Raw genomic sequence first — 13,825 nt, 5'->3', positions numbered from 1 at the left:
GTGTGACTTTCCGTGGTTATTTGTGGGTAAAAAATCCTGTCCATCTATCACATATTCAGGGGGAAATTAAGTACAATCTGCTGGCGTGAAAATATTTTCACCTCGGCCTAAATTACCACATAAATCTTCGTGTATCTCTCTAATGAATCCGATTTGTTTTCATTCAAGGGCAAAGCGAGAGCCAGGAGCGGTTGGGTTTGTGAAAATTAAAGTGTGCCCTCTCCGCGCTGAGGGACGACAAAACTGTCAGACGAAAACACTGGCGAGTCTGGCGACGTCATCCTGTTCAGCCAACATTCCTCCGTCCGAGTCGTTCGCTCCCCCTCCTCACCGACAGGAGGAAACGTATGTTTTATTCAGCCTTCCTCAAAAGCGACTCTGGTTACACGTGTCCAGTCCGATAGCGGCGATGCTTATCAGGAGGAGACTGTTGGAGGGGGACGCATGGTGACATAACACAGAGGCGGTGCGTGAAACCTGTTCGACTGGAGACAAAATCAGTCTGTTGGTGTGCATTCACTCATACCCACATCACTGAGGCTTATTGTCCCTCAGGCAGTAAAAACGGCAGACGAATGCGGCCGCGGCGTCAGATCCCAAATCTTTGAATAATTGGCTAAAACTTGAAAGGGGTTCAATAATTGAGACATACGATTTTGACTTAAAGGCACATTTGAAAGCTTCGTCTTCTGGCCACTGAAAACAATCAATAACGATCCTGATGGAGGTTCTACATTTCCAACTGGAAGTCAACTTATATCCTGAACATTTAGTAAAGACGGGGCCCAATTCCAATATCAGTATCGGTGCATCTCTAACAACGTGGATCAATAGCTTCCAATCACTTCCTGTATGTGGTCTGCAAAAGGTTCACAATGGCGTGAAGTCTATTTCACTTGCATAACATTGTAGCTTTTGGTATGATGGACATTTGATGGATTATGATTCTCTTTGTTTTTATTACGCCGTGCTATCTGGAAAATATATTAATATATGTGCGACGCTATAAGGAAACGTCAAGTCAGTGGTATGATCCCCATTTCACCATCATGGTAGAGGAGTGAAAAATACTAATTTTAAAGATCCAGGAAGTATCATGTAATAGAAAAACACTCACACGTGTTGCCATTTTTAAAACTGTATTAATGCAGGGAGACCTCATGATTTATGATTACCTTATTAAACATTGTTTGATTATTTGTTTTTCACATCTCTGTTTTTTGACAAACTGTAAAGTGATAAAAGTATAAGTTTAAGTGCCATGTTTAACAGTTTTAAGCGTATTTTGATGATTATCAGGACAATAATGACCTTTTCATATTGTCTCATGTCCAACTGTCACTTTTATCTAACTCTTAAAGTGAGCATGTAAGTTCTCCTGGATAGCCACCAGAAGAGGAAACAGCAGGATTAAGGCATGTTGAACTTTGAACATTTTGTGTCAGTGTTCAGAAGAGCGAACATAGCAAACGTTTAAAATAGAACGGAGTTGGGAAATGGAGACTGGGGTCTCTAACGAATTCTACTTTAATGAATAGAAACAGACCGGCTCCCAAAAGCCTTATCATGCAGAGTGGCCTGATTGGGGCTGACTCACACATTCCCCACACTCGTCAGCAAACACACAGGAATGTCCAACAAACACACGCACACACACAACATACACTCATCCACAACTCTCTTGTTTAACACCCCCGCCGTGTGTGTGTGTTTGTGTGTGTCTGTGTGCCATCAAACTAGAAAAACGTCCGGCAGCAAAGTAGAAAAACGGAGGGGACTTATTTCCAAAAAGCAGAAGTATGAACTGATTTTCGCTTTATCTCAGCAGTATACTTCTATCAGCTGCATGTCGGTTATCAGATCGCTTCAAAACTAAGATAAAGTTATGACTGAGGCTCTGAAGGATGTGTAAATTAAACTGCTCCTACATGAAACTGTTCGAAACAAGTTCTGGGGATCATCTTGAGCAACAGGGTCATGATTTCTGGAAAGAGACATTGCTGCTTTTCAAATGTATATTTTGAAGCTTTGGGCACCATACACTCTCCTATTATATGAAAGAGGGCAAAGATCTCTAGATTTAGAAACAGCACTGCAGGTAAGAGGGAAAACCGGTATTTTTTAACAAAAGGGGTAACATGTCTGAGTGAAGATGCTTTGACTTGAATTCAGGGTCAGAGGCTAATCACTCCGACATTGTTTTGGGCCTGCAGAGAAAACCGTCAAAGTGGATTTGGTTAAATATTTACACGGGTTATGAAGCACACTGAGCTTAGCCAGCTTAGTCAGTGTTGTCTTTACAAAGTCTGACCGATGCAAATTCCACAGGATCAATCATTTCTGATCTATTTCGGGGCTGACTTTGGCATTTGGAGTTGACACCAATACAACAATAGTTAATTGATGCCGACGTGTATGGCCTGGATAAGTACACACTCGGCAGTTAAAGATTAGCCACGAAGACAAGCCGGCAATCTGGCCGCTCCAGCAGTAGCAGGGAGGTGAGTTATGGATACTTTTTTAAAGGAAGCTGCCTTCCATCCACCGATACCGAGTATCAATCATAGACTGTGTATAAGAAGTGGATGTTGTCATGGTGATGTCACACGTTGGTCTGTAAAATACACTTATGAAGTGGCCATGCAACCGGTGAAAGGAAGTGACCATATTTGGACTGCTGAGGAGCGACAGGTGGATCTGGCGAACACAGGCGGCAGAGCGGCAACTTTACTGGATCTGGATCCATGTGGGTTCTGGTATGAAGCTGCTAACAGAGTTAGCTTCATAATTCAAGGTCAACTTTACAGCCAAGTTGCATTGGTAGTGACTTGTCAATCACAAGGTAGCAACGCCCTAGTTCTTACCCTGCTCTCTGGTCTATTTGACTGTTAATGGACCAGCATTTACGAAATGATGGTATCCAACACTACATCAGTCCATCTTCAGATACCTGATCCAGCTATGAGTTGGTATCGGTATCACACATCCTTAATTTGACCCTCAGTTGAGTTTTAGAATAAAGCACACTGATTTCTGAGAGCTCATAACTGAGTTGTGTTTATGGAGGACAGCGGAGAGAGCGAGGCCGCCCTGCAGGCACAACAGGCTCGCTCTCCCTTATTCACGAGATGTGTGCATGTGACGTCAGTGCTGGGAGGCAGGGCAGGTTTTGCATGACTGGGCATTCTTGTGTGTGCCGTGCAGGGGGTACCTCGTTCTTCAATAACAATCTACGGTCAGTTCCACGAAGCCCTGAACGGTCAGAACTGCAGAGCAGTGACCTGGATACAAACTTTGGACTTTGTGTGCAAATATCCACAAAACTCCGACAGCAAACAGACAGAACGAGTTTTACTGCAACGTGGGAGTTGTGAACACATCTAATACTATGAACAACTATCAAAGAAGCTTTTCACAGGAGCGTCATTCTCTCTAAAGTTGACATTAAGCTTTTATAATAAGATACTTCATCTTTAATACTAATCTTTCATAATGAACCCTAATGCTTTTGCAAGATGCTACCTGAGTTTCAGTAATGATGCTAAGAAAAAAGTCATTTTTTAATAACTTACTTTGAGGGAAGCAGTGCATGCATGTTTAAAATACTTCATCATATATTTTTGATCTAATACGAAGGTTCAAAACATTTTAATTTAAGTAAACGATGCTCTAAATCTAACAGCTCTTGGGTGCCGATTGGTTTGATAACCCGCCCTGGACAACGTCGACGTGAGGTATGAGCTGATTCACTAGCTAGCTAGTGGGCCGACTGTAACATCTCCTTCCTCTGATCAGGTGTTCTGATGCCATCTGAAGGCATCATGGTCACTCACCTAGTCACGGGTCACTTTAATGGGGAATGATGTTTACGTAACATTCTTACAAATTGAACAAAACCACGTGCGGCGGCCCTAAAGGGGCTGCTGCGTGTTTTACGAGGTGTTGAGAGGTCCGTGGTACCTGCATGGAACGCTGGTAACAACCTCTTCACAGAAGCAGACTTCCTACCGTTTCTCCCCTCTTCTCCTCCTTCTTTGGAATTCCTTTAAATTTCACGGAACGGCTCAGCTGGGACTTTTATTTCCATTAGTCACCCCTTTGAAACATTTCCAGTGACAGTGGCCCTCGTAAACAATCCGGAGTTCACGCCAGTAAGTCAACCAAACACAAATGTTCTTCTTGGGAACGGATGCTTCTGGCTTGGGAAAGTTCACTTGGAGAAACGTGTTTTAATTAAACGTGTTTAGCATTCCCGTTGTCCGACTAGTGAAAAGAAAGAAACACAACACCCTGCCTAAATAGTTCCTTGCTTACCTAAGTCCGTGATAAAATCCCTTTGGTATTTACTGTGATGATGTGGCCTTGTTTGGAGAAGGTTCTAACAGCAAGTGAAACGAGCTGCGCCACATGCAAATGATCATCCTAGCATTCTTTTGCCCAGCTGTGAATGTAGGGTCTATTTATATTTAATAAACAAACAAACTGTGTGGCTATTAGGAGTGTAGTGGGTCACATTATTTGGGGAATGCACCTTTAATTTCCATGGTCAGAACAAAACATCTCCAGAAATATATAAAGCTAATCTACTTATAGAGTTTATATGTTGGTAATCTACTGTATATTCATGTTGCTGTGGGGGGGATGACGTTTAAATTTAAAAACAACAACAAGCAAACAAAAACACACACATTAGTGCTCATTTCATCAAACCAGCGTCTTGCAGCTCGTCTCTGCAGCTGCGCTGGGGTAAAACATGTTGTACGAACTCCGCTCTCAGCAGGGCCCTCCCTTCAAAACACAGAGCACAGCTTCACCCTTCACTGAACTTCACCACACAATAAAATGGAGCAGAAACCCATTTCGGGCACAAACAAGGCAGCGGGGGGCATTGCCTGATGATTATTGTCAGTGCGGGCAAGAGAGCAGATGAGAGAGTCGACGCCAAAATTCACCGATGCATGGAGGCTCATGTGATGTGAGACACATTCATTACCAAACACTGGAACTGGGAAGTAGCTTTAAGGCGGTTAAAGTCAGAACTTTCCACACAATATTAATATTCTATTCATATTATGTTGAAAAACTAAATTTGGCTAACTGGGGAAACTTTGGGCTCTCCACTAGAACTCAGAATAATGTGTAATGTGCTGGCGGACCTACCATCGTGCTGGAGAGGTGAAGATATGTTCGTATGACATTAAGCGTATTAACAAAGGCTCGGCCAGACAAGGACCCCTCTTGTCTGCCGTGTCCTCCTATCGCCGGAGCGTTATCTGCCCGAGCGCTCGCCACAGTATCGCATGTTAAACCTGTTGACCCCTGCAGTGACGCAGTAGACTAGCGAGGGGCCGGCGGGCTCCACACTCCTCTACGGAGCAGACGTCCACATGAAACACAAGTTCACACCCCCCCGACTTGTGCGTCTGACCTCAGCCTCGTAACTCACCAAGGTCGTAAAAAAGCCGCACAATGAGCCATCAGACCGCACGCGGCGTGTCATGCTTACATCGCAAGCCAAAACATTTTCAGATGAGAGGACAGAAAACCTCACAGTGATGCTCGACCTCTCCCCGCTCGCTCATTTCCACATTCCTCCGTTGCATAAGCATGTCGTGAGCGGGTCAGAGGTCAGCGTCAACAATAATGCCCTCCAGTGTGAGGCGGCGAGCAGGGTGACAGAAAGGAGACACCTTCCTGGAGGTGGTATTGATTGATGGCGTGCAGAACGGTCTATTCTGCGGTAAAGCAGGGAGCTTTTATCGGGCCATTATGGCCTCAACAGGCAGGAGATTGGGTTCCCCCGATGCTCTGAAATCCCGCTCAACAACTATTGTGCTGCGGCGAGCGAGCGGGGAGATAATCCCAGGCATCTCTTTTCACACCTGTCCACTCATATGCACATCACAAAGAGGGCTTGTGTGAGGGAGTCGTCATCTGCATACTTTGGTGCTCTTTATATGCAACAGGAGGAGAAAAAGGGGGAACGTCGGATAAAAGGAATATACATATCTGCATAGCCAGACAGATTTTGCAATTTCCAAAGCTTGCAGGATCTCAGCGCATGAATATCTGAGAGATAAGGTTCCCATTACTGCACTTAGAAGACTTGAGTGTTGGTGTGAGTGGCTACAGTCTGATTTAAAAGAGACGTGTGGGATATTAACTGTAAAGGAAGTATTTAATGAAAGCTTAACCTATTTTTTTTTTTATCTCATATAGAAATTATTATTGATTAATCGACAACACATTATTTTTTTTTAAATAAATTAAGTCCTGCTGATTATTTGCTTGATTCATCGTCTGATCTATGAGAACATATCAGGAAATAATCCATCGCTTTGTCCGACCAAAAGTCCAAACCCCACTAATGATATTTGATCTACAATCTTTCTTTCTTTGCATCAGGTTCTTGGTTTTGCTGACTACGACATAACTCAAACTGCTCCCCACACAGTTATTAATGATCAGAAACCTTTGGACACATCCATCAGACTAGAGAGCCGTATCTGGGTTCCTCATCATAACCAGTCAAAGGGCTTACCCAGGTTTCACATGCCCAAAGACATAATGGGGGCCTGAAAGCCTGATTAAAGCCGGGTCTTAGTGGACATGTAATTCAATGAATCCTACAGATAAGGAGCCGACTCCGGACCACAGACCACAGCGCTCCAGTCGGGATCAGAGACTTTGAGTTCCTTCTCTCTAACTCACTCACACAAATCAGCTCACCACTTCATCAGATGACCTCCTCCCCCAATAATAGTCTGCCCACTTTACTACATAATCAGCTGCCTATGGGCTCCATCTAACATGCCTGGCACAGGCCAGAACGCTGCAGACCGGCATTACAGCCTGGCTGGTGACCAGGTCTCCAACGGCTTTGCTCGGCACTGCTGAGCACCTAATAACAGGATGTGGAGCGCCAGCCCAAAAACTGGTCATATTCCAGGTTATAAGAGGAGCTGGGTGGTTATGGAGCGACACCCCATCACCTAAATGAAAAAACATTAACTCCAACAACTTGAGTGCTTGTTTTAAAGTGAGTGCGTATAATCTCTGGTCGTGAGTGCTTGTTGGTCCAGCTCCATATCAGAGTTCCTGCATGTGTCTGAACTACAGGAATCGGGCAAGAGGGCGACATGATTTAAATTCAATAACAATGAACGCCCCAGCACCGCCTTCCAATACACTCAGCAACCCTTCCTCCCTCCCTCCGTCTCGTCTCCCCCTCCCCTCCCTCTCCTCAACATTTCTCCTGCTACACGGGTTCAATTAAACCAGACACATGTATGGGAGGAATTTGGAAAGCTTTTCTTTTCATTTGAATTATTTATGGAACTGCACACACCGAATCCAAGGGATAACGTATCAAACTGAGAACATTTTCCCAACCTCGTCCCAAGACATTAAAAAGAAAGAAAGGGAAAAAACCACAGCACTAAAACTAACCCTGAAATAGACATGAAACCTAACTCTAAAATGCAACAATAATGAACAAGAGGAACCTGTAAGTAAGTCCTCTGTATGTGGACAACTTGATATTTAACAGAAAGCTGCAGTCTGCTGTTTGTTACTTGTTTTCCAAAACTTCATATGAACATACACTGGCTGTTGTAGCTGTTTGATTGATAATCATATGGACCATAAATATCTTTTTGTCTGATCAATACAGCAAGTGGGCCAACTTGATCTTTTCACCGAGTTTAAGGTTTGTAATTTACCATGACGTTTCTGTCCTTTTTATTTAATACTTGAAGGTTTAATCTGTTTTGATATCCGGTGAATCATTTGCGTCGTTATCCCAGTAAAGAAAGCCAAAGTTTGACTAGGTTTGCTTCCTAAATGTGAGGATTTTCACTCTTTTATACTGTTGTAAAATGGAAAACATTTAGGTTTTTGTTAAAACGATATACTCAGCTTGAATAACATCACAAAGGGCTCTGAACATTTGTAATTGTCCCTTTGGGGGAAGTTATTCACTAAAGGTTCATAGATTATTCAAATAATAGTTTTATTTTTCAACTGCAAAATGTTCCACTCTGTACTCTTGACTCTTTTTATTGACTAAATCAGATTTTTTTTATATATATTGATATTGCCTCATTCAAACTCGTCACCTGCTCTTTGTCATGGCTTTGACTGACACCCCATCACAATAAGAGCCTCCATATAATCCCACTTTGGGACAGCAGGGTGAATAAAACAACACACCTGACTCCAAATCAACACCAGCAGCAGAAAAAGAAAAAAGGAAATCCCCTGTCCTGTTCTCCTGAGGCTGCATCCTTGAACTCCACTGGTTAGAAAGGTGTTTTCCCCTGAGGAGATCCCCCGTTCACACACTGACACCAGCGGCGTTGACTCACCTCGTTGGACGGTATGCTGACGACACCTGTGGATCTCCTCTTCTCTCTCAGCTTCCGCTTCTCGATCTGTCCTTTCCCCTTCCTCGCGCTGGGCCCGCTGCTGTTCTTCTCCTTCACCTTGCCGGGCGACGGGCTCCCCTTGTCGCTGTCATTGCAAGCCATGAGGCTGGAGTCCGGGGAAGCGCACTGAGCCGTCTCCGTCTGAGGCGTGGCCTTCTTCAGGTTGCTCCCCGGCGGGGTGACGGCTGTGGGCGAAGCGGGGTGGGCAGGGTGGTGCGTTTCCTCCTCGGGTCTCTTTAAAGCCGTGCCGGAGGAGGACCGAGCCACCGTGTAGGAGGAGGGGAGGAAGTTGCCGGCGGAGGCGCTTCGGTCCGGACCGCCGTTATTGGTGAAGTCGGTGCCCGGCGGGGCGGCGTGGCGGTTACTGTTGCTGCCGGTGCTGTTTGGGTTGCCTGCACCCATGGGAGCACCGGTCGCTGCGGCTATGTCCCCCAGCATTTTGGCTCTCATTTTCTCCCGTTTTGCCTTCCACTCCTCCAAGAAGTCCGTTGTGGCGTTTGACTTAAATCCGCCTGTTGCCATGCTCCCTTTTTCTGATAAAACTCGTGAAAAGTGACTCAAAAGTTGCTGTGAAGTTTCGTCTCCCGTCCTAATGGCACCGCATTCCTCACGCGATTAACCGGAGTGCTGTTGACAGGTAGGAGGGAAATAAAGTCACGACAAACACAACTTCAAACCGACTCCTTTTTTTTAAACACAGAGACGTGTTGATTCAACGTCGTGACCCTGAACGCATCTCACGTCAATAATAACAGGTTCTTAAAAGTTGCTGCTGCCTTAACGCGCAAAAGTTGCAACTCTCCGGTCTCTCTCTGGCGGTATTTCCCGAGTAAAAACACCTCAAAGTGTGCAAAAAAAAAACAGGAGTTGAGCGGGAGTTTAGCGTCAGGTCGAGACTCACCTGTGTGGAGCTGCTTTCGTCCGCCAAACGTCTCTCGTCGCTCCGACCAGGTGTGTCCGACCGTCCCCGCAGATGAATGGCGCTTGTCTCGAGCACCGAGAACCGCTGCGCTGCTCGGCGCTCTGCCCTCTGGCACACCGGGCGAGTCCGACAACACCCGAACACCTCCGAGCGGAGCCGAAGCGACTGTGGCGCTCGGCCCGAAAATAAAGTCACTGCAATGGTCCTTTAATATTCCCACAGGGGCTTGTGCTTCCTCCAAAGCGAGTTATGGGGCATTTGTTTGTGTTATTTGCATAAAGACTGATCATCTATATATTATCATACTTTATCGTACTTTTATTGCATAGTTATAATATATATTTCATTTCATGGTTGGTGCTTATTGTTATACATATTATATATTATGATTATATTATATTATTGCTAATGTAATACATTCTTTGAATGTAAACTCTTCAGTTATTATCTCCCTTTTTCTTTTTTTTAATTAACTTAAATTAGATACACAAAACACAAAAACAACGCAAAAAAAAGGTAACATTCATACAAAAAAATGACATGAAATTACATTTTAAATAATCCATGCCTCCTGCATCATTTTCAGCCAAGGTGACCATCATCCCATGATTGTAAATTATTCTGATTGACATATGTCAAAGCCTGGAGAGTAATTTTTAAGCTTACTTTACTGCAGCAAGAAGTATAAACAGTATATATTGCTGACCCCATGGCCAGAAACAGGACCCTGGGTAGCTGAAAACCAAAATATTACATCAAATAAGTCACATATCTCCCTGTACAAGAGTGTAGCGATGAAAAGAATAGCTGACTAATCTAACGACTGATCGTATAAAAAGAGTAATACTGGGTTATAATCTACATTTATCAAATAAAGAGTGTGGGATGGCCAGAGAAAGCTTTGTTAACACATCATTTTAGCAGAATTTGTTTGTCGTTTCTTCACCTCGTTCTACTATTGTTGCTTTTTAAACATAGGTGAAGCACTTGTGAATAAAATGTGTGATTATTAATATTACTGAGTGTCAGATGACCAAAATAAGGCATGTTGTTGACATCTGACAGACTGAATGATTCATACCAACAACAAGAGAGATGAATTGATCGTGAAAATAATTGCTGGCTCAGCACTGGTGGGTAATACGTATACGGTGTCCCACATGTCAGTGTTATTTCTCACAAATGGAAGTCCTGGAGATTCTTTCTATCAACTGAGAGTGAATCCTCCAACATGTGCTGAACTATTTTCCACCTCCAGAATGAAGCGTTTTACTGAGTGTAAGTGGAGCGTGGAGGTTTAGTGGTAAATGTGATCCCATCAGCCACAGGCAGGTGTGTGTTCATAAAAGACAGCAGCACAAAATCACTGATTTCTTGCCGTCTACAGGCCTGCGATAAGAGTGGAACTTTTATGCAGAAGCACGTTTGTCGTGGATCGAGTCGCCCACGCAGATCTCTCAGAGACTCCTTCAGCGGCGGATGAGTCATAACCAGCTGATCACAGGAGAAGCTCTGTTCATCTCATGCTGATGTTCACACTGAGTCCAGACAACACGACTGACACCTTTAATTATGGCAGTCGCGATGCTGTAGATGAGAAATGTGAATATATAAAGTAGATATTCATCAAATATGAATATCTCCTGGAGCTTAATAACTCTCTGTATCTTTACAGGCCAAGGAGACAGCGATGCGTTGCTTTTATGGACATGTTCACGTCCATTATGAGACATTTTCAGTCCTTTCAAACAGTCCTTCATGTATAACACACATCTGAGACAAATTGTTTTTTTACAGCATTTTGGCACCAATTGCTTCACATAGGAGGAAATAAACAACACATAAGCAAACAATAAAAACATGCTTAAAAATATCACTAATATGTTGTCATTATTACTTAAGTCTATAAAAAAAACCTTTTTCTTGGGAAAAAAAACCCAGCTCATTACATTTGTTTGACAAATGAACACATTTACACAAATTATAAGAACGTGGCTTGAATAGAAACAAATTAAAAATAAGATTAGTGATTGGCTTTAATTTCTTTCCTTTAAAAAGGATTTCATAATTCAGAAAAACAGAACACGGGATTGCTGCACAACTATATATTATTATTAGCTGATCATATATTTTAGATGTAAAGAAATATGTCACTGCAAAAATTATGAAATGGAAATACAAGTGTGTCAAATTTGTATTTTCCTTTGTTCACTGTTGATTTTTGAATGTTTATCATTGATAATAACTGTTACTTTTACCATCAGTCGCCCCATGTTATTTGCTGTACAACGATGTGACGCCCGTCCACCACGTGGTTGAGTGTGTTGGGTTTGTTTGGACCCCAAAGCTGAGACAGACGCAGGTAGGTGGATGTAAAATGTCTTATTAATTAAAAAGAGCAGGCGGTGGAGGCAGGAAGCTGGCTGGCTTGTAAAAAATAATCACCTAACGGAGAGAACAGATTCCTGGAGATGACAGAGCACACGGAAGAACTCACCGAAGACACTAAGACTGAAAATAGTACAAGAAACACTAGTTGCACGAGGAAGTCAGTCCAAAAACACAGAGAAAGCACACACTGGACGCAACGCCATTATCTGACAGAGGGGCGGAGCGAAGATCAGGCTTTTATAGCCATGATGAGCTGAGTGGAAGCAGGTGTCAGAAGCCACGCCCCCTTCCACGCTGGTGACCCACAGGAGAACAGAAACACTAAAACCATCACAGCGGGGGTGGGAGACATTCATCGTTATCTGGACCCCGTGGCAGATGATGAGGGAAAGTGGGCGGAGCAAATAAGGAGGCGCCGTTCCTAAAAATAAACCCTGATCTGTGAACCCGGGTCACACTGCTGCATATCTAGCATATTTCTGTGGAGGAGGAAGAGAACGAGGGGGTTGTCGCCCATCGTTTTCCTTCCATACTCCCAGGAGATGTTAAGTGTTTTATCCAAGATGTGTTCCACCCGTCCCACGCCTCCTCTGACAGCTCTCTCATTAATACGCCACCTTCGGTAACCCCCAACGCTTTCTGCGGCAAAGAGGAGAGCGACATATTTAACATAACACTGTGTAGCTCTTGGGTTCACCCATTTTCATTTATTTGACAGTAATGTTTCACTCAAAAGCCATTAAGTGGGTAGTTTTGCAGCAAGGAGCCGACACCGGGAGCTCACTCCCCCATGAAATTGTTTATCCAAGACTGAGTAAGTATGCAAGAAATGTTTCTCCCGAGAGAGGGGGGGTGGGGGGGGGTCAAGTTTTTAGCCACGTCAGCCAATATTAACAGCCATGAAGGTAAATATGATTATCTTTCATCGCTCAGAGGAACGAGTTCACCACTTTACGCAACCGCTACACTGTTGTGATAAAGGAAACGCTATCGCCGGGAGATCTGGGTAATTTCATTGGAATTTTTATACCCAGAAGTCAATTATGTTTGAGTAACTTTTACTGGGGGAAAAAGGGGGCTGCTCCTCCAACACTGCATCCAGTTCTCTTCATACATCTTTATGCTAAGCTAAGCTAGCCAGCTGCAGGATGAAGCTTCATCCTCTCATCTAACAACTCAGCATATTTCCACAAATGTCAAACTTTTCCACTGACTTTTATTTAACCAAATTTAACGACAATCCATTCACTATTTCAGCATGGTCAGAGGCACCATAACGTGGTTTTGTTTTTAATAAAAGGGCTGAAGAGTGCTCACATCCCCCTGGTGATCCTGGAGCTTCCTGTCGTGAGCCTGCTGTGGTTTAACCCCGGTCTGTGAACACGACTGGGAGTCAGGGCTTTTGACAGCGAGCCAGTGGACAGCAGGAAGGACGTTAAGCAGAGGGACAACAGAGAGCTTTAGGGGACACGCGTCCCGTAAACCAGCGGGTGGAAGTCAGCGTCGGCCCTCGTGTTCTGGTGTCTCCGCTCCACAGATCCGGTCCCGTGTCCAGCTCACAGGTTTGTCCGTTATCCCCTCTGTGTCCTCCCAGTACCGTCCCAGTGCCATCTGCAGGGTGCCATCTGTCGAGTGACAGGGTGGGTAACCGTGCCAACCCCCCCATAATCATCCCAGTGGAAGCATCGTTGACACTCGGTGCTTCCACACACATTTGAGCTAAATTTGTAAACCCGCTTCCAGAATTTGACATGACAGGCTTATTATACTGACGTAAACAGCCCTAATTTGATTGTGATAGCTGTTTATTTAATATTATTTTTGTTAACTGTAGTTTACATTTCACGGATTGTACCTTTAAGACTAAATTGAAATCCAATATGTTTTGCCACCCTCTGTGTACAGATCAGCTGAGTGGAGTCCCTTCATAATGGTCATAATTGCCATGGTAACGTCCTCAAACCACAATCTGAAAAACAAGAGACGCTTTAATAAAAAACAGGGAAAGTTGGAAGCAGTTTCATAATTGTGTGTTTGATGAATTGTATCTCACGTGTGTGTCGTCTCACGTGTGTGACCTCCTGGG

General features: G+C 44.0%; 1 protein-coding gene across 1 annotated transcript in view; it reads right to left on the bottom strand.

Moving 5' to 3' along the window:
* pawr (PRKC, apoptosis, WT1, regulator) overlaps positions 1-9,481 on the bottom strand; it is a 57,615-nt gene extending 48,134 nt beyond the window's left edge. Inside the window, exons 1-2 of the mRNA XM_084039000.1 lie at positions 9,328-9,481; positions 8,367-9,053 (exon numbers count right to left, since the gene is read on the bottom strand). Coding sequence (XP_083895126.1) covers positions 8,367-8,948 — 582 coding nt within the window. The 5' untranslated portion in view covers positions 8,949-9,053; positions 9,328-9,481. The remainder of the gene's footprint in view (positions 1-8,366; positions 9,054-9,327) is intronic.
* Positions 9,482-13,825: the final 4,344 nt, after the last annotated feature.

This window comes from Eutrigla gurnardus (genome assembly GCF_963514095.1).
Source record: "Eutrigla gurnardus genome assembly, chromosome: 21".
NCBI lineage: Eukaryota > Metazoa > Chordata > Actinopteri > Perciformes > Triglidae > Eutrigla > Eutrigla gurnardus.
Note: the sequence above shows the minus strand (reverse complement) of the source record. Positions and strands in the feature narration are given on the sequence as shown.